Genomic DNA, 26,780 nt, shown 5'->3' with positions numbered 1-26,780 from the left:
ACCAAAAAATTTTCTTTTTATAGAGTCTGGAAGAAATGTCTAAAATCCAAAGTTGGTATCAGAAGCAGAATATAATATATAATATATAATAGCTTCATAAACAAAAATAGTAAGTTTATCGTTTCCTACTTAAGGAATTTTAGCTTTGTTAAATAGCATTTTTAACTGGTTCCCTACCATAAATTATCTTTTTTAGGCAAAGCTAAATGACCTTATACAAGGTTATTATGGTGTATTATGCAACCTTCCTCAAAAGGTAATACTTGCAGGAAGTTTAAATTGATTTAAAAAGGGGTTTTTAAAGTTTGAGCCATAATTAGCAGTTCAAAGAAACTTGGACATATTCTAGATTTAAGTTTTAGTGTAAACTTCTTCTAAAGGTGTCGAACGTTCTTCATCATAATCTGGTTCCTTCTACCTTTATCTAAGAGAACCTCCCTTATGACATCAATAAGCATAAGTGCCAGATGTAATAAACATGGGCCAGGCACTGTTAGGATACAAATTTAAAGACTTAATTGCTACATAATCCACACTTTGATTAAATTTATTCCTAAGCATTATATAATATATATATATAACATATATTATATGCATATATAATATATATTATATATATATGTATGTATGTCTGGAATTCTGCCCCTTCCTCCTCATGTCTTCCTGTTGTAATCCTTCCCGTCTTTGAATATGCATCTCAAATGCTACTTCCCCCATGAAACTTCCCCTAAATCTTACTTCTTCAAATTTGGAAATGATCTTCCCTCATCTAGCTTCATAGAGTCCTTTGTACTTAAATATATATAGATATAGATATAGATATAGATATAGATATAGATATAGATATATACAATTTTAAAAATCATATTCCACTTCTAGTTACTCTCATGCATATGCTATCTCTAAGCAGACTGTAAGAACCAGGAGGGTTTCTTATCTTTGTGTTTTCCCTGAACCCTAATACGTAGACAATATTTGACTGGACAAGTCTAGGTATTAGTTAATGTCCTCAGCTTAGAATCAATAAGACCTAGGCTAAAATTCTGCCTCTGATACTAGCTGTTTTCTGTGAACAAGACAATTAGTTCCTTCAAGTTTCTATTTCCTCAGCAAAATAAGAATAATCAGACTTACTTCAGTATTACTGTGAAACACAAATGAGATCAGTTTTTTTTAAACTCTTCCGTCTTGGAATCAATATCAGTATTGGCTCCAAGGCAGAAGAGTGGTAAGGGCTAGGCAATGGGAGTTAAGTGACTTGCCCAGGGTCACCCAGCTAGGAAGTGTCTGAGGTCAAATTTGAACCCAGGACTTCCTGTCTCTAGGCCTGGCTCTCAATCCACTGAGCAATCCAGCTGCTCCCCAAATGAGATCATTTTAAGGAAAGGTTTTATAAACTTTAAAATGCCATGTACATGCCAGTTATGATTAATAGTTTCTGTGATAATCAGTCTATAAATGATCTTTTTGTCCTCTCATTGGCAGGATTTAGTACAGACTACAACTAATGTCCATAGTAGGTGTTAATTTCATAGAAACTAGTTGTAAAAAAGCATTTTTTTTCTTGGGTTGAATGTTTTTTTCTAATGATAATTATCTGGCTTGGGCAACTAGGTGGTACACTGGATAGAGTGTCAGGTCTTGAGTAAGAAGATTAAGTTCAAATCTGACCTCAGATACTAAGTGTGTGACCCTGGGCAAGTTACTTAACCCCATTTGTCTCAGTTTCCTCTTGTGTAAAACGAGCTGGAGAAGGAAATGGCAAACCATTCCAATGTCTTTGCCAAGAAAACCCAAAATGGGGTCATGAAGAATTAGACAGAACTGAAATGACTGAATGATAACAATAAAATCATCTGGCTGATCTTGGGCTTCTCATGTTTTGTCCCATTTCTTCTTTGACGAAGAAGAATCTCCATAATTAATATCTACTAACAGAGGACTATTCATGCTGTACTCCATTATTCTCTTGCTTGAAAACATACCTATTGTTATTGTTTTCTTTCCTAGATTTATCCTATTCTTTCTAAAGTTTATGTGGCAAGTATGCAAACATTGTGTTCATTTGGGTGGCAATATTTTGATGCCAACATTTTCAGTTAATTTGTTATTTTATGTTTTTCCCTGGAATCATTTTAAAAACACTTTAAAGAAGAAAGAATTCTTCTAAACCTGACCTTTCAGTGTTGGTTTAATAAAAAACATTCCCTTCTTCGTGCCTTGCTCTCAGATGAAGTAGGGCAAGGTTCACTCAATTCTTAGAAATGAAGAAAAAGAAAAAAACACAGCCCTGGAGAGAGAGGGGTTTATACAGTTGCTGCTAGCCCTTTCCTTCCTTCCCCCAAGCCCAAATGAACCTAGATGATCCTAGTACACACATAATTTTTTAGGAAAAAAAGGTATTTAATATCCTTTTAGGAATATTGTTTTAATTTCTAATTATTCCAGAGTGATTGAGTTTAAACTAGCCTTGAAGCTAGGGATATTGACAAACAAACAAATAAATAAACAAACAAATATATATATATATTTATATCTTATATCTGTAAAAGATATATATATAAAATGTAAAAGATATATACATATAAAATGTAAAAGATATATATATAAAATGTAAAAGATATATATATATAAATATATATATAAAATGTAAAAGATATATACATATAAAATGTAAAAGATATATACATATAAAATGTAAAAGATATATATATAAAATGTAAAAGATATATATATATAAATATATATATAAAATGTAAAAGATATATACATATAAAATGTAAAAGATATATACATATAAAATGTAAAAGATATATATATAAAATGTAAAAGATATATATATATAAATATATATATAAAATGTAAAAGATATATACATATAAAATGTAAAAGATATATACATATAAAATGTAAAAGATATATATATAAAATGTAAAAGATATATATATATAAATATATATATAAAATGTAAAAGATATATACATATAAAATGTAAAAGATATATACATATAAAATGTAAAAGATATATATATAAAATGTAAAAGATATATATATATATATATATATCTTTTACACTTAATCAGAGAAGTAGTTTGCTGCTCCTGGCCAAGTAAAGTGACAAAACACAAGCATATCATTACTGTGAACTTGTTGGAATCATATATTAAACTACATGGAAGATCCATTTTTGCCAGCAGATTTACATTGTACTGAGATTGAGCTTGACCAATGCCCATATAAGCTACTAGGGAGCTCTGGGAACCTCTAATTCATCAGATAAATGATAAATGAATTTAACAGTTAGTGGAAAATAGTGATTTGAAAATGTACATAGATATTTAAACCCTCACTATACTCTCTTAGACCTAATATGTTACCTGCTTTTAGTGCATTGATGCGCTTGTCAGACTCAAGGGAAGAATTTATGACCAAACAAGACATAGGGAATATTGTGAAAGATGAAATGAATACTTTTGTTTACATTAAATTAAAAAAGATTTTATACAAGCAAAACCAAGATAACCAAAATTAGAAAGGAAACAAAAAAATTGGAAAAAAATTTATAAGAAATGTCTCTTACAAAGGCTTCATTTCTCAAATATACAGAGAATGAAGTCAAATTTTTTAGAACACAAAGCATTCCCCAAATGAAAAATGGTTAAAGGATATGAAAGGCAGTTCTCAGAGGAAGAAATGAAAATTTAGTCATATTAAAAGAATGCTCCAAATCACTATTGATTCGAGAAAATGTAAATTAAAACAACCCCGAGATACTACTTCAAACCTATCAGATTGACTAACATGATCAAAAAGGAAAATGATAAATGTTGTAGGGAACATGGGAAAATCGGGATGCTATAGGTAGAACTGTGAATTGATTCAACCATCTGGAAAGCAATATCGAACTATTCCCAAAGAGTCATAAAACTATGACCAAGCAAGAGTACTATTGGATCTCTATCCCAAAGAGATCAGAGTTAAAGCGAAAGAACCTACCTGTACAAAATTATTTTTAGCAGCTACTTTTCTAATGGCAAAGAATTGGAAACTGAGGGGTTGTCCATTGCTTGGGGAATGGCTAAGCAAGTTGCGATATATGGTTGTAATGGAATTCATAAGACACGATGAACAGGATGAGTTCAGAAAATCCTAGAAAGACTTGTATGAACCGATACATAGTGAAATGAGCAGAACCAGGAGAACGATGCATACAGAACCAAAATATTTTCTGATGATCTACTGTGAAGGACTAAGCCATCATCAGCAAAGCAAGGTTCCAGTGATGAAAAATGAAATCCACAGCCAAAGAAGGTTCTGTTGGAGTCTGATTGCAGATCAAACCATGCCATCTTCTACTTTATTTCCTACATAAGTTTTTGTGTGTGTTTTGTGTATATGTATCTGTCACAACATGAACAATAAGGAAATAATGTCTTTCCTGAAAGCACTGGCATAATCCATATTAAACTATTTACCCCCTCAGGGGTGGGGGAAAGGAGGGAGGGAGAAAATCTGAATCCTAAAATGTTAGGGAAAAAAATTGTCCAAAATTACTGGAAAAGGTAATTTTAAAAAATAGTGGAGGGGTCAGAGGTATAAGCCCTCTATTGGAACAGGACAGCAGGAGTTTTTTAAGCTCTTACTATGAGTGAGGGGTGAGTCTCATTAGGAGTAATAGGATACAGAGTCTCAATGGCTGATTCCTGGGCTGGTCAGGGCGGGCACTATCTAAGAGGGCCTGAGGATGGGCTATTCTTCTGTATCCATTTTCCTGACTTCACCTGCCTGGCAGCCTGTGGACCAGGTAAAAAGGGAAGTACAGGGGCGTCTCAGCAACTCGTAATATATACCAAGTTAGTGTCAAAGGATCACATAAGCATTGTATATGATATAAGCATATTCATAATGAAAATAAAATGAATAACAATTATTCTAGAAAAATTTTCTCCTTTTTCTGTTTCAGGTACCTGACTGCAAACAGCAATCAAAATTTTCTGGGTGTCACAAGACCATTTTTAAAAAGAGCTGCTTTGGTCATATGCTACGTAAGTAGAGAAACACTCTTGAGTTATCTGACAATGTTTATCTTCCATCAGTTTTTGTCCAGAGATTGTAGCCATATTATTCAATAGAATTAGTCACAGAAGCTAGAAGGTAAAACCAGTTTGTATGTTTTAGAGTGGAACTTGTAAAGGGAATTTAAATTGTTTCTAGTAAGATCTGAACTTTACTTATTAGATTGCTTGCTTTCAACATGAACAATATGGAAATATGTTTTGCCTGATAGAACATGTATAATCCAGATTTAATCACCAGCCAGCATGGAAGGGGGAAGGGAAGGGAGGGAGAGAGATGAGTTTAATTATATAACTTAGGAGAACCTGTCTGGAAATTAGTTATTACACGCCATTGGTAAAATATATATGCACATATATATGTATATTTATTTTAAATAAGTAAATAAAAATAAGATCTGAACTTTAGTGCATTTGATTGTCATCATACATTCAGGTTACTGATGTTTCCTCAAGTGCTAGTCTGACCCTAGTCATATTCTCGTGGTTGCTACATAGCAAAGAATATTATTAGTTTACAAGTGTAAGGCAACTTTGGTTTAAAGTGTATCCCTTCAGTTAGCATACCATTTGTATACTCTTTTGCCTAGAAATAAAGACTATGTTCTTTAAGCAACAGATCACTTAATTCCTCTGAAAAGAATACCGTAAAAATTGAATGAAATGCATAAATCTGTAGGGGATTTTTTAAGTCTGAATTAGAACTGGAGGCAAAAAATTCAGCATAGACTATATTAGTACAAGATTAGTACAAGCTATAGGAATGCCTTTTCTGAGAGTTTTTAGAGTATACAATTTGTATTACATAAATTCAATGATAAGAATAGTCATAAAATGTTAATCATTCCATTATATTCTGACTTCTTGATGTGTACTCACTTTTCTTAGAGCACATTTAAAATTTTATTGCTATTCTTTTTCATTTCACTTATTAAAGAGCTTCCCTTTCTCATATTACTCTGTTTTAAAAATATTTTTCTGGGGGCAGCTGGGTAGCTCAGTGGAGTGAGAGTCAGGCCTAGAGACGGGAGGTCCTAGGTTCAAACCCAGCCTCAGCCACTTCCCAGCTGTGTGACCCTGGGCAAGTCACTTGACCCCCATTGCCCACCCTTACCAATCTTCCACCTATGAGACAATACACCGAAGTACAAAGGGTTTAAAAATATATATATATATTTTTCCCTGTCAACTATGAGTTGAGATATACTATCAAATGAAATTTATATCCTTAAAGATATTGATTTGAAAATTTGCCAAACACTTGGTTCACCCTAAAGCTGTGTCTTCATGATTTTATACCATATAGAATATTTCATAGTGATGCATTCATTCTTTAATTTCTAAAATGTTTTTAATATGGCTATAAATTCCTCTGTTTTAAAATTTAGATATGCATTTGTAAAACATTATGCTATTTGTCTTGAAAATCAGGGCCAACTGTGCTTGCAGTGAAGACATTCTTTAGACATTATTCAAGAGAAGCATTCCCATTGCTTTTAACAATATCACCTACATTTAAAAAATACAAACAAATTAACCAGAAGACAAATGGTTTAATAACATGGACCTACTTATGACAAAATTCATTAGCATGAAATGTTTCTTAAATTAGTGTGAAGCTCATGCTGACTACCTTAACATAATCCTAGTACATGAGAGTAAAATGTCATAAGATAAAATGATGGAATACTTTCTTCCCTATGTTGTAAAGAAACATCACTAATATTTGGTTTTGGAAAACTATATATTAAATTCTTTGAAAATTGGGTGATGAGATGTTTAAAGTAGTTATTTTAAAATGTTCATAAGTATTTCTATTCAGTTCAATTAAAGAAATATTTATTGTGTCTACTAACTTATAGGTCCCAGAGAGCTTGTAATATAATAAGAGTATTAAGTTTGTACATGTTGTGTTTTTCCCCAACTCATAGAGCAGATCTCTCAGAGATGACTACCTCAAACTCAATCTGTTCTTTTGATCTGAACCCATTAAAACTATGACTCATGAGCTACTATCAATTTATTTAGAAGCCATATTGCATAATTAATTCAAAGAAAGACGTTTAATGAAATAGTAAATTAAGAAAAGTATAAATAAGGCATAAATCTAGTGTAAAGTCTTGCACAAATAATTCATCATTAGAAAGAGGCACATGTGTGGAGAACCGGCATGGCCAGGTTGTGTGCATCAAGGAGAAACTCACGCCTTCAATGCTATCTGACCATTAAAGATTTTTGGTATTGTTGTTGTGTTGCTCTCACTATTCACCTTCTATAGACTTCAGTGGACACACGCCACCAAACACATAGGTTTCTGTCAAATGTTGGTCTTCCAGAGATAGTTTCCACCAGATATTGTTGTGCCCACCACATAGTCTTTCCTAGATGCTTTTCCCTTGCATGTGTCTACACCAATTTAGTTGGTTTGTACTTTTTTTGGACATATAGTCCCCATTGGATGTTGCCAGGTTCCAAATGGACACATGACTGTTGAACTTTCTTTTTGCTCTAACATATGGCTTTAGCTGAAATCTTTTGCCATTAATATGCTTCATGAAGAGTGGACTTTGCCAAACTCTTTTGGTTTGTAAGATCAAAACTTTTAAAAAACCTTATTATACTCTTTCTTACTCATAAGAATTTCAAATAGCCTTACCTGAGTTGGGGGAGGGACCGCTTCATGATGTTTTTTCTTCACATAGTGGCCTGTCAATTCTTTTTTAGAGTCTTGGCTAGATTTTTTAGCAGGACTCTTTTGTTGGTGTGTCAAGGTCATTACGACACAATATCTTCAGGCTTTGTCTTTTCTTTGTATTGAATTTTTTTTCAGAGTAGAACTTTGTTTCTTTTTTTGTAATTCATTCATTTATTAAATTTTTTATCAATTACATGTAATAGCCAGTTTTCACAAAAGTTTCCTGAAGTTTTAAATTGCTTCACTTCCTCACTCCAGGAATTGATAAGGAATTCATGTTTTGTCATATAAAATACATTTCCATATTGTTCATTTTTATAAGTAAATAATCATATAAAACTAAAATCCAAAACAAAAAAAAATTGCATGCTTTCATCTATATTCTGACTCTAACAGTTCTTTCTCTGGAGTTGGATAGCATTCTTTGTCATAAAAGTCCCTCAAAATTGTCCTGGATCATTATATTGCTAAGTCTATTACTGCTGATCATTCCGCAATATTGCAGTTACGGTATACAGAAGAACTTCTGGTTTTTCTGCTTGATTCACTCTGAATCAGTTCATGTAGATTTTTCCAGTTCTTTCCGAAATCATCCTGTTTATCATTTCTTATAGCATAATAGTATTCCATCACCATCATATACCACAATTTGTTCAGCCGTTCCCCAATTGATGGCCATCAATTTAGTTTCCAATTCTTTGTTACAATAAAAAGAATAGTTATAAACATTTTTGTACAAACAGGTCCTCCCTCCCTTTTTTTAAATCTCTGAGATTTTAATAGTCTTTCCTAGATGTAGTGGCATTACTAGATTAAAGGTTTTGATCAATTTTATTACCCTTGGGCATAGATCCAAATTGCCCTCCAGAATGGTTGGATCAGTTCACAACTCCATTAGTAATGCCTTCGTGTCCCAATTCTGCCACATCCCTCCAACATTTATCACTTTCTTTTACTGTCATATTAGCCAATCTGATAGATGTGAGGTGGTACCTCAAAGTTATTTTTATTTGCATTTCTCAAATCAAGAGGGATTTAGAAGTTTTTTTCATATAATTTGATAGCTTTGATTTCTTCTTCTGAAAACTGTTTATTCACATCCTTTGACCATTTGTTAACTGGGAAATATGCCTTATGTAGTCTTATAAATTTAACATATTTCTTTATATGTTTGAGAAATGAGACCTTTATCAGAGAAATTTGATATTCAATTTTCCCCTAGTTTGTTGTTTCCCTTCTGATCTTGGTTACATTGGTTTTATTTGTACAAAAGCTTTTAAATTTAATATAGTCTAAATTATTCATTTTACACCTTACAATGATCTCTGTCTCTTGTTTGGTAAATTCTTCCCTTCTCCATAGATCTGACAGGTAAACTATTCTATGTTTCCCTAATTTACTTATAATATTATCCTTTATGTCTAAATCATATACCCATTTGGAAATTATCTTGGTTCAGGATGTGAGATATTGATCTGTACCTAATTTTTGCCATATTGCTATCCAATTTTCCCATCAGTTTTTGTCAAATAGTGAGTTCTTATCCCAAAAGCTAGCATCTTTGGGTTTATCAAACACTAGATACTAAGGTCATTCTATTCCATTGATCCACCATTCTATTTCTTAATCAGTACAGGGTTTTTTTATGGTTACTGCTTTATAGTATAATTTAATATGTGGTATTGCCCTTGGATTGATTTTTTAAGGTATTATCTTGGAATTCGATAGATGGTTTAATTCTGTTTTATGATGACCATTCCACAAATTTTATCCCTAAAGGCTAGGCTGTCATCTACTTATGGATTTTTTACTAAGGACTACCAAATGATTATAGAGTTTGGGAAATCCCAGGCTTTTCAATCCCAAAACCCCTTCTGTAGAGCAGTCAGCCAGCAAGGTTGAAGGGGCAAAGTCATTGTCTCTTCTATCTACATAACTGACATTTATAAACCAGAGCTTAAAAGAACTTTGCATTTACCTTTAAATGCATAAATAACAGTGATATAAGACAGAATGTAACAAATGTCACAGAGAGAACAAGATCAAATCCTGTGAGCTGAGGAGATGGAAGAAAGAAGTTAGCACCTAAGCTGGGCCTTAGAGAATAGAGATATGCATTTAGTAGGCAAAGATGAGGAAGGAGTGACAGTAAGCCTATGCAAATGTACAAAAATGGGGGAAAATAGAATGAGATTAGGCAGTAGATGACAGTTCAGATTAGTCGGAATTTTAAATAATATGTTACGGGAAGTTATTTGAAATCAATATGAAAAAAGATAAATTGGAGCCAGATAGTGAAGGACCTTGAATGCTAATTTTTTCTTTTCTTCTCCTTTTTTAAATATTCTCTATTGTTTTTCCTTTCTTTTACATTCTTTCAACTCGTTTTAGCATTTGGACATTTTAAATACTTTTTGTAAGAGTTGTTTCAGGAAACAAAAATATTTATTTGTAAAGCTTCATGAAGAAAGATGCTACAGAATCCTAACACAATCAAATTTTGTTTTTTCCCCAAAGGTGGTTGTGACTTTATATTTCCGTATGTGGATAATGGGAGGATCCATGCCATTGTTCTCAGAGCAGGATAATCCAGCTTCATTTTCACCCTATATTCTAACAAGGTACAGTGGAAATAATTAAAGAATCTAAACTTGCCTAGTGTGCAATATGATATCCCACCTTCCTAAGGTTCTTTCTTCAGATTTGGTGACTGGCCACTTGTTGTCTTAAACTTTGTTGATATTCTCTCCAAACAATGACCATATTAATTAAATTAAAGGTCAATGAAGAAAATAAGGTGCATTATAATGATTTTTTTGTTAAATGATGAAATAATAGCAGCATTGTCATCACTGTAGCAAAATGAATCTGACATATAAAAATTTTAATTCCGATGCCTGCTGATTTCCCCTTGGCAACATCTCCTGAATGATATTCATATTCATCATGAAGGCATTCCTTCTGACCTCTGATACCACCATCACTGTACTGCAGGCATTCATCACCGTGCACCGTGATTACTATCATAGGCTGCTGATGTGTTTTGTCTGCCTCAGTTCCCTTCCCAATTCCCATTTCATCCTTCATCAGCTGCTAAAGTGATTTTTCTAAGAGGCAAGTCTAATCATGTCACTCCTTACCTATCCCCCTTCGTTTCTCACTCATTAAACTCTAGTGGCTTTCTGTTGCTTCCAGGAGCAAATACAAAGTACTCTGTTTGGCATTCAGGGCTCTTCAGAATCTGCCCCCTTTCTACCTTTCCAGTCTTCTTCTACTTTACTCTCTGATCTATAGTATATGATCCATTGACACTAGCCTCCTTGCTATTCCACAAACAAGATACTCCACATTTCTCAGCTCTGGGCGTATTATCTATCTATCTTACAAACCTGGAATGTTCTTCTTCTTGCACTGTGATTCCTGACCTCCCTGTCTTCCTTTAAGTCCCAGCTAAAATTCTACCTTCTATAGGTAGTCTTTCTATACTTTTAATCCCAATGCTTTCCTTCTCTTAATTATTTCCTATTTATCTAGTATATAGCTTGCTCTGTGTATATTTGACTGGATGTTGTCTCTCCCATTTAGTTATAAGCTCCTTGATGGCAAAGATGAGGCCCTCTGCCTCTTGGGAAGAAAGGGGGCTTGCTGCTTTCTGCTGCCTCCTTTGGCCTGAGAAGAACAAGAAGAAGTTTTGTAGCTGCTTTTGTGTCCTGATGTGCTATCTTAAGGAGTCACCCTGAACCATTTTGCTGTGAATTCCATTCTGAATGTACAACATCCAAATGAATAAATAACTGGTTAATCTAGTCTGCATCACTCAGAGATAGCCAATTTGATGAGCTTTGCTGTTGATTAGTGTATAGTTGGAAAATCTTGAACCCCTAAAGATTGCATTGCCCATAATTCCTTTCTGTATTACCTATAATGCTTTTCCTTTTGTTTACATTTGCATGGTCACATTTGTATAAGTCTTGATCTCTGCCTCATTCTTTCTCTTTTTGCTCTGGCGAGCAGGCTGGTTAGTACCCTTTTAGTTAGTTCTCTTTTAATAATTTATTATTAATAAACATTTATACAATTATAATATTTAGTTATTGGATATTAATTTTAATCTCCACATTAGTTTAAAGAGCACCAGTATTCACATTAAAAGCTAACAATTTCTAAATGACTCTTTAAGGATGATTAACAGAATTTATAAAGGCTATGTTCTAGCAGAGAATTTCCTACACCAAAGAGTAGTGAGAATCAATAGTCAAACAGTAAATAATCAGTTTTTACATGGCATATATGTTCCAGAATAAAAGCACACTGTTCACCATAACTATTGAGTACTTTGGTGGAAGAGAGTAATCAGAGTTTATATGTGTATTTTGATGTATTTGATTATGCATTTGCTTCAATATATTAGCATTTATAATATTATTTCTTCTGCATGAGAAATTAAATGGTTGTGTTTAAGATATATAGTGATAGCTAGGTTATATAGACAAAAAAAAGATGTTGGTTGGGGGGAAGTAAGAGGTAGTGAGTTGAGAAAGTATATTTCCCTTCAACATGGTTACCATCATTAAAAAAAATTTAATGAGTAGACTCACGTTTGCATGTTTTTTCACTTGGTGTTCCATTTTGAGCTCTTTTCCCCTTCAGAACACATTCATTTCTTCCTGTAGGTTTTGGTGAGTTAAGAATAATATTGTGTTCTTCAAATTTACTTCCCATTTTATTTCAAGGTCTTTCTTGTGATCACTTATAGAATTTGTTTGTTATTGGAATTGTTTATTGAAACCACAATATGTCTTGGAGTTTATACTATAGGTTTTTGTTTTTTTTTTATCTGGAGGTAAGCTATGTATCCTCTCCTTTGATACTTTGTTTTCTTGTTCAGATGCTCTGGGAAATATTCTTCTATTCTTTTAAAATCTCATTTAATTATTTTTAATTAAATTTTTTTCTAATATTATTTTTGCATTAGGGTGTTAAGCTTTTTTGATTCATCATTTTTTGGAAGACCTATAATCCTTACATTTTCTCTACATATCCTATATTCATGATCAAATATTTTGTTTATATAGAGATCATATTTTCTTTCATTATTGCCTTTTATTTCTCTTCTTCCAAATTGCCCTCCCCTTCTATATATTTGCATTCTCAATCTTTTATTCTGTTCTTTTTTTTTTCCCTTTGGTGAGGCTTGCCGCCATGGATTCAAGTTTTTCTATTCCATCAGTTATTACTGCTGTGGAGATAATTAATCCTGCTTTTAAAATTCTTATTTTTCTCTTAAAACCTTCAGGAATATTCTAATGTGGTTCCATGATCTCTTGAGAATAGCTCACCAGATGTTCATTCATTTCCTTTGACTCATAATATTTATTTACTTATAGGTATTGACTTGTTTACATAATCTGGAGGCAATCTTCCTTTCTGTCATTAATATGTTCTCTATTGTTTTATATTTCTCTATTTCATATTTCTCTGTTGCTTTTATTCAGGGTCTTAAATTGAATTTTCTTTTCCCTGAGATGTTTGGCAGTTTCAGTGTTTTCTTCCTTATGTTTCTCCGTCTTTCATTTTCTACCTCTTTCCCCTCTGATGGCATTTTCTCCAAAGGCTAACCTTCAAAGGAATCTCAGCCTCCTCCCCCACTGCACAATTCATATTTTACAATCTCAGTGTTTTTGCCAAGTAGCTTCCGGGGAGGCAGAATTGGCCACAGCTAGATGCCAGTCTCCTTTCTTTTAGGTTTGGTAATGCCACACATACGCTGGCATCCCTGACCCACTTCCCTCTGTTCTTCAGTTCTCTTTCTGAGCACTTTTGAAGTACAGAGCACTGCTACACACTGCCTTCTTAGGCAGAACAATCTTCTAGAATTTTATTTTCCATAGCACAGAAATGTGGGGGCAGAGTGGAGTTCTCTTTCAAAACTGTGATTGAGCTTGTGCTTTGCAGGAGTCTGGTAGCTTGTGGGGTAGGAGTCAGGGGTTAGAGATTAGCATTCTCTATTGTTAGTACATTAAATTGTTACTTCATTAGATTTTTTTAGTGTCAGAATTTTGAAACTGCTGGAATTACTTTATTTCTCATATATACAATTCCTATTTTGGAAAGGTTCGAGAAGTTATGAGCATTGGAAAAAATATATAGTCCTCTATCTTGTTGGTCATTTGTCTTTCTTTTTTGCACAGGGGACATAAACATAAGCAAAAAGAAAGATAATTGAGTAACAAGATGGAGGACTACATGCTGGTGGACTTGACTTAAATTCTTTTTATAGTCACTTCCCTAATGGGATGCTGTAAGAAAGGGGGTGAAATTCCTCAAAGAGATGGTTTTAGTAGGCTGGTGTTTGTCAACAGGGCCAAATGGAGTCATTTGGAGTTGTCTGAGATATCCTGTGTAATTAACACCAAAGAATACCAGATCCCAGAAGTGGGATAAAATTTAATTCATTTCTAGTGATGGAGATGAAAGAGGTATTCCAGATCCCCAGGCAATAACCCTGTGTATGTAGTGAGGGAGGCAGCTGGCACCTAAGAAACTTCTTTTGAACTAAAGAGAAAAAACAGAGTTGTCATGCTAATATCTGAGATAATTCTTTTTTTCTTTAAACCCTCACCTTCCATCTTAGAATCAATACTGTGTATTGGTTCCAAGGCAGAAGATGGTAAGGGCTAGGGACTAGGGGTCAAGTGATTTGTCCAGGTTCATACTGCTAGGAAATGTCTGAGGCCAGATTAGAACCCAGGATCTCTCATTTGTAGGATTGCCTCTTAATCCACTAATCCACCTATTTGTCCCCTTTCTGAGACAATTCTTGACCTCATAAATGGTTTAGACTAGGTAACCCAGCATAATTGGGGATGTAGACTCAAAATGACCACACCAAAGCAACTATCAATAATATGTAAATAAGTCTTGATTGATGACACATGTTAAAAACCAGTGGAAATGTGCGTTGGCTATGGGGGGTGATAAAGAGGGGGTGAAGAGGAAAGTAAAAACATGAATCATGTAAATAGATAAATAGACTAGGTAGCCCAGGCTTCTAGTGAGTAGTTTGGGGTTGTTGACTTAGCTAATGCTTTTTTTTTCTCTATTACTGTGTCATATTAAGCAGTAGTAGTTTGTTTTCACTTAGGAAGGAGCCCACTTTACCTTTACTTCCCTTCCTCAGGACTATATGAACTCCCTTTATATAGTCACAGTCTGATGGGCAGAGATCTAAAAGAGATCCCAATTCTTGAAGGCATTTATGTCCATTACTATATTAATGACATGATGTTAAGGTTAAAGTGGCAGGTGATCTACGTTGGTTAGAGGCCAACATGAAAGGCTAAAAAAATTCAAAGTTTAGCCCACTTAGTTAAAATTTGAGTACAGTGGACAAAGAGAACCTAGATGATTCTGGACATAGTCCAGAATAATCTATTTACTTTTTCACACTGTCTAGAATGGAAACCAAAGTCTTATTAGACTCTCTGGGTTTTAGAGAGATCACATTCCCTAGAAATTTCTCTAGGTTTCATTATGGCCTCCATTACCAGGTCCTTCACAGCTCTGCTGGTTTGAGGGGGACCCATAACAGAATACACAACCTTGGAAGACCTAAAAAAACCATCCACCTGCCTTTCCCTATTGACCCCTATTTTTTGGAGATCTCTGTCCATAAAGACCTGGCTAAATGGAGATTTGGTAGGTAATGAGTGATGGCCAGACCAAATGATCATTAGGTTTCTGGAAGTACAAGCTCCCTGAAACAACTATTCACTATACAATTTTTTAATGGTTTAAGCCTAGTTGTTATTAAACAAATGACATAGAGTCATACCCTTCATCCAGTGTCGCCTTTAGGACCAATTGGTTGGTACAATATGATTTCTTAGGGCAGAGGAGTCCTCTATCTGTGAAATGGAAATGGTATATTTGAAGTCATACTTAAGTGTTGGAACAGGTTATGACTACAAGAACCATACCTTTAGCCTCAGCTCGAACGCCTTGGCTTCTCCATCAGCTCAGAGGGCCCTAATGGACCTGACTCCTGAGGAATGCCATTTGACGAGTTGCCCTGAGTTCAGTGACTTCTACAACAGAAGCAAAATAGTTAATTTTTCCACAAAACTGCCCAAGATGAAACTCAAGATAAGTGAAATTGGTCTTCCAATATTCAAGTGACTTAATTCAATTTTAATTCCTCTTTACCTTCCAGATTCCTTACATATTCCTACCTTTTGGCTTTCAACACCTGGTTACTGCTGGCACCAATTACCCTATGCTATGACTGGCAGGTTGGAAGTATTCCTTTGATCGAGACTGTATGGGATGTACGGAATTTAGCCACTCTTCTCCTGGTTGTGGTGATGCTGTTTCTGATTTTGCATTGCTTAACAGCATTTGAGGTAATTTTTTTTTCATTTTTTATTTAATTAATTTAGAATATTTTTCCATGGCTACACGATTCATGTTCTTTCCATCCACTCCTCCCACCCCCCTCTCGGAGCCGATGAGCAGTTCCACTGGGTTTTACACGTATCATTGTTGAAAACATATTTTCCTATTATTATTATTTGCAATAGAGTGATCATTTAAAGTCAACATCCCCAATCATATCCCTATCCAACTATGTGATAGATCATATGTTTTTCTTCTGCATTTCGGTTTCCACAATTCTTTCTCTGGATGTGGATAGCATTCTTTCTTGTAACTCCCTCAGAATTGTCCTGGATCATTGCATTGCTGCTAGTAGAAAAAAATCCATTACATTCGATTAAGCCACAGTGTATCTGTCTCTGTGTACAATATTCTCCTCATTCTGCTCCTTTCATCAAAGAAATGGAAACTGAAGAAATATCTGTCAATTGGGGAATGACTAAATAAGTTGAATTTACCTTAAGTAAGCTTGTACCAAGATGGTATTGTAAAGAATATAGCTATAGTTGTTCCAGTTCACATGGAATTCCTCCAGTTCATTATTCCTTACAGCACGATAGTATTCCATCACCATCAGATACCACAATTTGTTCAGCCATTCCCCAATCAAAGGGCATCCTCTCATATTCCAGTTTTTTGCCACCACAAAGAGCACGGTTATAAATATTTTTATACAAGTCTTTTCCTTATTATGTCTTTGGGGTACAAACCCAGAAGTGGTATGGCTAGATCAAAGGTTTAAGGTAATTTTTTTTAAATTTAAGAATATATTTTATAGGACTAATTTCTAGATGGTTGTTTATTTTAAATAACACTTTTGGGGTAAGGGTGAGAAATTCTTTTTCTGAGGTTACATTGCTCTTTATCCTATCAAGTTTTAATCATCATTATTTTAATTTTCATAGTAGCTCACACATTTTAAAAGCCCTCTTCTCAGGACTTAGAATTTAGCAATTTTAATAATTTATATAGATTGTACTTACATTAGCTACATCACTGGCATAGTTTTTGAAAAGACATTTATTGGTTAAAAAAACCCTTCACTGTTATTTCTCAATATCACCCAATAAATCTTTCATTTTGTAATTAAGAAAAACAATTACATAAAGTAAATTATTACATTGGCCATTTCGGCCAGCATATATGATGTTATGTGCTTATAGACTACCACCTTCCTCTGTGGAGAAGAAAAGTATATTTTATTAGTCTTTTGAAATTAAGATTGATCATTGCATTAATTGGAAACCTGTAACGTGAAGGCTTTGTAAGTCAGTGATCTTTTGAGCTCATGAGGGCATAAAAAAATGGAATTGATTACATTTTCCTGATTCTTCTTCCCTGTTAATTAATAGCACATGCTTTCTAAAAGAGTGATTTTGTAATGAGCTTTCCTCTGAGAGGAAAACCACACCCCATGCACAGAATTTATGCATCTTGAAGTTCACTTGAGAAAAGGACATTCTGCATGGTCAGCATAAGACTCTGGAAGTCTGGAGGGGTTGAAGACAAAGGTGCTGTGTATTTCAATTTGGGTTTTTATGACTTATTTGAGCAGGAAAGAGACCTGCAGTCTCCAGTCTGCTCAGGGCTGGTTGGCAGCTCCAGACATGGATAGTGGGGAATGCAATGCTAGGAATTACTCATTAATGTTCCCAATCTCAAAAAAAGGTAGATAGTATCCTAGATCTAGAACATACACCCAACATCATCTAGTCCAGGTTCCTCATTTTATAGATGAGAAAATTTAAAGGATTATGTGACTTACCCAATATCATAAAAGAAGCAGAACTTGAATTCAAATTATCTGATTGCAGATTCAAAGATCATTTTATGATATTGCTATGGTGCCTTCCTTAATGAGGTTGGCTAATACACTTAGTACATTTGTTTTAAACATAAAGAATTGAGCATATTAGGGGATAATAGTTCATTGTATATATTAAAAACTATGCAACTTTCTAACTGTCTGACCCGGAGTGAGTCACTTAATGTCTATTGCCTATTCCTTATCATTCTTCCACCTTCCAAGATAGAAGGAAAGGGTTTTTGTTTTTTGTTTTTTTAACTACCAATGTAAGTTTAGCATTCTTTTTTGGGTTATCCCTCAACTCACACTGGTAGGTTGGGCTCCCCAGAGAATGATTACCTCAAGTCCAAAGTATTCTGTGGATCCATATGCCTAAAACTATAACTCACAAACACCATATGAGTACATTACCTTTTTTTTTTTTTACTTTTTTTTTAAACCCTTAATTTCTGTGTATTGACTTATAGGTGGAAGAGTGGTAAGGGTGGGCAATGGGGGTCAAGTGACTTGCCCAGGGTCACACAGCTGGGAAGTGTCTGAGGCCGGATTTGAACCCAGGACCTCCTGTCTCTAGGCCTGGCTCTCAATCCACTGAGCTACCCAGCTGCCCCTGTACATTACCTTTTTTTAAAAATTATTTAATTTGTTTCTGTTACATCAAAATACCCAGTTAACTCCCTTCTTCTCCTCCTCCATTAGAGAAGGCATCATTTGATAAAAAGATATGTGTGAATGTTGTTACTTTATCAGTTCTTTCTCTGAAGGTGGACATACACAAGTTACTCTTCAAGCAGTATTTTGGTTGCTATGTATAATGTTCTCTCGGGTCTTCACATTTCATTCTTCATTACTTCATATAGGTTTTTTTTCACGTTTTTCAAAATTATCCTGTTCATCATTTCTTATGGTCCAATAGTATCCTATCACAATCCTATGCTATAATTTGTTTAGGTTTTTTTTAACCTTTTAACTGAACAATACCATTATTAGATTTCTTTTCTAAGATGATCAGGAAAAGAAGAAAAGAACCTATATGATGTAAAATATTTATATAGCAGCTCTCTTTGGCGTGGCAAAGAACAGGAAATTGAAGTCAATGGGGGAATGGCTAAATAAGTTGCATTTGCCTTAAAATAAAGGCTCATACCAAGATGATATTATAAAAAATATAGCTATACAACACTTCCCCTTTGGGGTTGGGGAAGGCATTCTCTCCCACAAGTATACGCTGCGTCACTGGGGATAGTAGGTATAGACATAGAGTATATTGGCAGAAAAACATACTCTGAGAGAACACATATGGCCAAAGGGGCTTTTGCCTCTGATGCTGTAGGACTCCAAGGGCTTCTGTGTTGGATAAGACATTCTGCTCCCTGGTTCAGCTTAATTCTCAAAGGGCCATTTGCATTTCTAGATTTCCTAGGTTTGCTCTTCCCTGGATGTATGTAGCCAACATTACCAATTTCTGTGTCACCTTCTAGAAGAATGCTACCCTGTTTCAGAAAGAGCAAGAATCCTCATCCTGGGACTGGCAGAAGTCTCTCTTGTTCTCTTCCCTCAGAGTCCCAGCTCTGAAACTTGTTGCTGTTATTCATCCAGGAGGCTGAAGAGCAAGACTGTCTTCCCAAGCTGTGCTGTTAGGCTAAGCTTTCCCTTCAGTTCTCCTCCTGTCAGATGACTCACGCACAGCTGGATGGTGACATGAAAAGAGGGAGAGGAGAGAAAAAAATCCTCCATAGTTAGCTAAATGCCACTGGAAGTGCATGTTCTCTCCAGAGCTGCCAACGTTTTAAGAGTCCATTTGGGTCTTTTGATCCTGCAACAACCCTATAATTCCATTTAAAAGTGTTTGAAAAACTTAATTTCTCCTATAACAAACTGCAAACCATTTTTTAGACTATTTAAAACCTTGACCCCTAATTGTCCTTTTTTTTGTACACTTATATCCTCTATATTTTGTAGCTCCAGTACTGAATACTTCAGTACTAAATTCTGCCTCAGTGCCTGAACGAAATGAATGAATGAAAAAGCATCCATTAAGTACTTATTATGTGCTGAGTCCAAGGGATACAAACAGGAAAATCAATACAATTCCATCTTCAAAGAACTTTCCTTTTTATGAGTTGGGAGACAATACATATATATAGAAGCGGTGACCACAAAGGGTGTTTTGGTCTAGGAAGTAACAGAGATGATGAGTGAGACATCAGGTAAGTTCAGTGACAGATAGACCTACCCTTTCTGAGTTCAGTTGTAGTTATTATTTATAACAATTCTTAGAGCAAAAGGAGTAGAGAATGGAGTGCCCAGGCAGAAAATGTCCAAGGAATGAAGATAATGATCTAAAAGGATTCTGAACTGCCTGCCTTCTCCCTTGAAGAACACAGTCTTTGATTATCTAATGGCCTTCTAAGATTCTTTCCAATTCTAAATCTGTGACTCTATTATCATATCACAAAATCCTATCCAAAGTCAAATTCCCTCTGGTATTTAGGGATAGCTGAACTATAGGTATAATATAGTATCATAGATTTTTTTTTATCCATTTTCTTCCTAGGTCACGGTTTTGATCATGTAGATTAGAGGCTTAGAATTTAGTCATATCTTGCCCAATAAAAGCGAGATACTCTTTTTTTAGTAGAATGAAACATCTGAATTTTTAGCATGCTTATTTTAAATACGCTTGAAGTTTTGCCTTCTAAATAAATCCTGCAGTAAATACATATAGACTTAAAGTATCCTGTTATAATGTAAATAAACATTAATTTCGCAATTCTGAAAATTGAGATTTTTTTTGTATCCTACATTTGGTTTTCCAACAGTGAGGCGTAGCTCACTGTAGTCATAATTAACAGCAGCATGAAAATTTCATATCACATTTGATCATTCATTTTATTGCCATTCTGTCTTATGAGTTGGTGCTGCTGTGTCTTAAAGTTGAGGAATAAACATAACAAAAACCTTGTAATGGCTTATTTAGAGAGAATTTTCATTGACTTTCAAATAATTAAGGAAAGAATAATGAGGTAAAAGAGCCTGGAAGCACAGTTATATTTTAAATGGGGACTTTTATAATAGTAACCAAGTACACATGACTCAAGCCTATTTCCTTGCCAGTTTCTTTTTGATAAGATGATAATTTAATGGAAATGTCTTCCTTGAAGATTGTGAATTCTTTTTCTAAGACGATGATACTTTATGGGAAAATTTGAAGAGTGTTCTCTAGCAGGATAACGAGGCTTACCTCTTCTTCCTACCATTCCTGGAAGCTGATTACCCTGCCTATATTTTGGCTTTTTGGCTTCTCCTCTTTCCAAATTAAGGTAGTCTACAAAAACCTCAGCTTTGGGAAATGAAGGTGGGAAGAGACTTAACTTTTCTGTTTGGTTGCATTTTTTTGAACCCTTACCTTCTGACTTAGAATTGATACTGAGTATTGATTACGAGGCAGAAGATCATACAGTTAGGAAGTGTCTGAGGCCAGATTTGAAGCCAAGACCTCCCATCTCTAGGCCTGGCTCTCTATCCACTGAGCCACCTCCGTGTACACCCTCTCACCACCCTCCCTTTTTTTTTTAACCCTTTTTTTGTGATTAGCTGCCTTTCCTTTAAACAGCCTTTCCTTCTCTCCTGGCATCACCATTTCCTCTGTTTTCCAATTCTGCTGTCTCTGTAATATCTTATGATAAAACAGTCTATGCTAGAAATTTCCAGCCATGCTAGTCAACCTCTGGCCACTTCAATTCTCCCTACAAAACTACTAGTTTCCATCTGCGTTGCTGTGGCACGACAATACCAGATGTAATTTGGATTTCAAGGTAAGAGACCTCTTGAAGGGTTAAGCAACACTTTTTCTTCTCTTGCCTTTGAAGCTTGACAACCACTCACTGGGATAGAATCCTATGAAGCCGCCTGTTGTGTGTGATCCAGTGTTATAAATAATGGGGTAGATAGAGAGAACGGTGAAACTTTTAGCTTCCAGAGTTTCAATATGACACCAGCTATCTCCTTTTCCATGAATTTGAACCTCACTTTCTTTCCCCTCCTTCCTGATCCTCCTGGATTTCAAATGGATTTTAAACCTTCCTTTCTATGAACTAAAACGGATCACTAATAAAGAAAGACCTACTGCTTTTTCCATCCCTGACCTCTTCTTTGTAAACGCCAAAGCTTCTTCCATGCCTGTGACCTCGGGGCAAACTCTTTATTAAAATTCACTCCACCATTTCATTCTGTGAGACCTAGCGTTGTGCTGGGTTCTGCTGGGGATACTGAAGTGGAGGCATAATTCCTGTACCCGTGAGAAACTCACCGTCTGTATTCTTTAGAGGAATCGTCATTTAGTTAAAACCAAATATGGGTTTTGTGCTTAAGATAAATTGAAAACATATAAGAGAACTTTCTATGTGTTATGAAAAAGACCCAGCTGACTCAAGAAGAGCTTCAAAAAGGAAGTGGCATTTGAGCTGGACAGGGTTTTAACAGACAGAAATTTGGGGACAACATCTATTAAAATGATGGTCTTACTATTTATTATTATGCATTCCCCTTTTTGCCATTATATAATAATTTCATAAAGGCATAAGATAACGTATATATCTACATATAATAATAATTTCTGTAGTTCTTTAGAGTTTATAAAGGGGCGGCTAGGGGGCACATTAGATAGAGTGATGGCACCAGAAGTCAGGGAAGACGAGTTCAAATCCATCCCTCAGACACATACTAGTTGTGTGACCCTGCGCAAGTTACTTAGTCCTATTAGCCTCAATTTCCTCATCTGTAAAATGAGGTGAAAAAAGGAAATGTCAAGCCACTCCAGTATCTTTGTCAAGAAAACCCCAAATGGGGTCATAAAGAGTCATACGAGACCGTAACAACTGAGCAACAACATGAAGTTTATAAAGTACTTGCCTTACAAAACCTGATTTTAAGAGAGAAAATTTAAAAAATAAAGCCTAATATCATGCAGCTAGTCAGTACAAAAGCTGAGACTAAATCCTAGTTCTTTTGACTCCGAGATTCTTTTCTAAGCAAGCATGCAGGCATTTACACACATACAACATACATACAATATGCATACATACACACATGTGCATATACACAGCACACTTGTGTACATGGATGTATATATAGACACATATGTAGCGCTTCTAAAAATAGTGCAATTGAAACTATTAAAGCTTATGGGCATGCTGCATATATGTTGAGCTACCTAAATTATCTAAAGTCAAGCCAGTGTAAAACTGTTCAGGTAGTAGTTTGTTTATACACGTCAAAGGGAAGCTTTCCATTGCTGAGAAAGCTAAACGTTAGAACTTAGAACTATAACTTAGAAAAGAATAAAATAAAAATAAAAAAAGTTCTGAACTTAGGGCCCAACATAAATAAGATAAATTGGATAAATAAGATAAAGGGATTCTCGGATAGATTTCAGAGGGGTCTGTGAATTTGCATGGGAAAATAATTACATCCTCTATTCCCTAACTTCTAACTGAAATGGACTATTGCCTTCAACTATTTAAAAATAGTATTTTGAGACTTGGTCCGTAGACTACCAAAGGGGTCTTTGACACACACAAAAAAAGGCTAACCTCTAGGGAGGAAGTGAAATACCTTTAGAAAGTCACTAATTCTTTCAGACTCCATTTCACTAATATGTAGTTAGGATTTCCAGGGAGTAGTTTATTCCCCCAGCTAGATGTGATCCAACATCTAGATTCCAACAGCCTTTGCTTTTCTCTTGCAATAGCTGACATGTGGATTTAGAGGGTACATACTTTCTTTTTATCTTAGATCAATAAAGTGTGGACTCAGAGAACTTCAGAGTTGAAATGTTATTTTATAGACCCTCAAACAAAGGCTTGTCATCTATCCAAGATCATTCCTGTGTGAGGGAGAAGCCTTAAACTTGCGTTATTGCCCTAGGTGCAGTGATCCGCAATGTGCATTTTATGTTAGTGTTGAAGATGAGCTGTCACATTTCGTACCGCTCCATCACTACCTTCTCCCACTCACTCCCCGACTATGCACGCGCTGCAGCTGAATTTTAACATGTGTTAACAAGAGATAGACAATAATTTTAAAAAGGAGTCCTGGATGGAGTCCTTTGTTCTCAGTGGATTTTCAAATGAACTAATTTGCTGTAGACATTTGTGATTATAGTAATTACCTTGTTGGATTGTATATACAGTAGCAATAAAAGGCATTTAACCAAGGAAAGTTGATTATCTCATTTTCTCTTATGAATGCTTACTGTGCATGCCCCAGGAGCACTGAGGTGCTCATCAGCTTTTAGGTTCTTTCTTTAGTCTTACAGATGTGGTTCTGGTCTTCACGTGTGTGTTTACAACAAATATTGACATAAATAAGGAAAGCTGGTATAATTTTGATTGTTTAGGTAAAATCATTTCACTGCTTCTGTTGTTTTTGTTTTTAATTGACTACATCTTTCGCTCTAAAAGACTATCCAGCCTAACAATAGCAAACATCAGCAAATTTCATTCATCAATGTTTCATGTGGGAATGCATTTCATTACCTTCCCAATTAGTGGGAATACTGACTCTCCTAAGGTGGTCATGTGTATTCAAATTCTTGCTATTGAAGTTAAAATAAGAAATTGTCATTGGTTTCAGCCCAGTTGAAATATGCAGTGTGAATTATATATAATGTGGCTGCTTAACAGTAGTCCCTATTTTATTCTCTACATTCTTTTTTTTAAACCTTCCATCTTAGATTAGTCTAAGTCAGAAGAGTAGAAAGGGTTAGGCAATGGGGGGGGGGGGGATCAAGTGACTTGTCCAGGGTCACACAGCTAGGAAGTGTCTGAGGCCAAATTTGAACTCAGGGCCTCTCCTCTTTGGGCCTGGCTCTCAATCCATTGAGCCACCCAACTGCCCCCTAATCTTTACATTCTTATGGGTTATCCTCAGCTTTCACTGCTTTATAGATATATTGTTTATTCCGGTGGCATCCATGTAATTCATTTCCAAATGAAGAAATTGAGATTCAGGAGATTTATCTAATGATGATTGTGAGAATGTGCTATACTTCTTCATGTGTTTGAGGACAATTCAATGGATTCACTGAACAAAGCTTTTTCCGGTCATAATAAATTTATGCTGATATATATATGTATTCTACCTTATGATAAGTATTCATAAAGTTCATTTGTAAGTTGGTTATGTGGTACTGGAAAAATATTTTCCCAAAGATATAATGTTATATAAATGATGGGTAAGTTTCCAGACTAGTTCATAAAAACCTACTAAAATTAAGAAAATTACAGAACTTGAGTTTGAAGGCACCCCAGGAGGCATCTAGTCCAACCCACATACAAAAAAAATCATCAAATAACATATCTGACAAGTGTCATTCAGCTTCTTCTTGAAGACCTCCACAGAGGAGGAATTTACCACCTCTATCAACAACCCGCTCCGGTTTTAGACAGCTCTAATTGCCAGGACATTTTTCCAGACATCAGTCTTAAATTTTTTTCTAAAATTTATAATTTCCTCTCATTGTTTTTAGTTCTACTCCACATGACAGCCATTCACATTCTTAAAAATAGCTATCATATATCCCCAAATCTTCTGTTCCAGTCTAAACATCCCCATTTCCTTCAATCTATCCTCTTATGAAATGGACAAAAGGCCCTTCTTCATGCTGATTGCCCTCCTCCAGGCGTTTCCAAGGTTATCAACATCCTTCTAAAACAATGGTGTACAAGACTAAACACAATACTCTAGATGAGGTCTGATGAGGGTAAAAAAAAGTGGGGCTACTATTTTCTTATTCTGGAGAGCTATACCTTTTTTAAGGCAGAGACATAAAATCATATGAACTCTTTTGGCTGCCATTTACATTACTAACTCAAATTGAATTTGCATTCCTCATCTCCCAAGATCTTTTTAAAATATAATTGAGATTGGCTTAGAAATCATATCTTCCCATTCTTTTAATACCAAAGAATATAATCCACCTGGGCCAGGTATCTTGAATTTGTGAGGGGAAGCCAAGTAACTTCCCATTCTCCTGATGTTAGATATCAATTCCCCATTAGTAATTTTTTAACTGGCGTATGGAAGAACATTCTTTTATGCAGTGCAGACAGAAACAAAGTAAAATATTAGCAGCTCTGACTTTTCTGTGTTGTTAGTTATCATCCCATTCACTCCAAGCAAAGGTACAGCTCTTTTTTGATCTTCCTCCCTCCATCTTTTATGTTATATGCTAAAAACACAGTTTTTATTGTCTTTAACTTCTCTTCCCAGATCGTTCTCAGCTTTTGCCTAAAGGAATATGCCACACTTTCATATTCATCTTCTATTTCGTCCCATATTATGTACATTTCTTTTTAAAAAGTTGGCTCATGAGTTCTCTGTGTATCCATATAGATCTCTTTGGGCAAATCCTACTTTTCCTCTTCACAGGAAATATATCCTTTTGTTGCTTTAGAATTTTATTCTTGGGCATTTCTCATCTGTTCTCAGCCAACTTCTAAAACATTTTCTTCTATGTCTTTCCTTCAAATCCTTTGAATTCTTCTTTCTTAAAATCTAAGTTGCAAGTCAGATTTTGTCTCCTTTATCACAAACTCGAGGAGTGAGTGGTCACTTCCACTCCCCACCTCCAAGTTCTCATCATTTCCACCCATACTACCTCTCAGTGAGAAATCAGATCAGTTTGGATCCCGAATAGAATTTCTCCTTATTGTTTCTTTAATTTTTTTTAAATTTTAAACCCTTAACTTCTGTGTATTGACTTTAT

At 35.0% G+C, this 26,780-nt stretch overlaps 1 protein-coding gene across 1 annotated transcript in view; it reads left to right on the top strand.

Annotated features, from left to right (window-relative positions):
- TMTC1 (transmembrane O-mannosyltransferase targeting cadherins 1) overlaps nucleotides 1-26,780 on the top strand; it is a 275,250-nt gene that overhangs the window by 103,754 nt on the left and 144,716 nt on the right. The window contains exons 5-7 of the mRNA XM_044679272.1: nucleotides 4,964-5,045; nucleotides 10,288-10,391; nucleotides 15,983-16,172. Of these exons, the coding sequence (XP_044535207.1) occupies nucleotides 4,964-5,045; nucleotides 10,288-10,391; nucleotides 15,983-16,172 (376 nt within the window). The remainder of the gene's footprint in view (nucleotides 1-4,963; nucleotides 5,046-10,287; nucleotides 10,392-15,982; nucleotides 16,173-26,780) is intronic.

The sequence above is a fragment of the Gracilinanus agilis genome, chromosome 5, assembly GCF_016433145.1.
Source record: "Gracilinanus agilis isolate LMUSP501 chromosome 5, AgileGrace, whole genome shotgun sequence".
Taxonomy (NCBI): domain Eukaryota; kingdom Metazoa; phylum Chordata; class Mammalia; order Didelphimorphia; family Didelphidae; genus Gracilinanus; species Gracilinanus agilis.
This window is presented reverse-complemented; position numbering and strand designations above follow the sequence as displayed.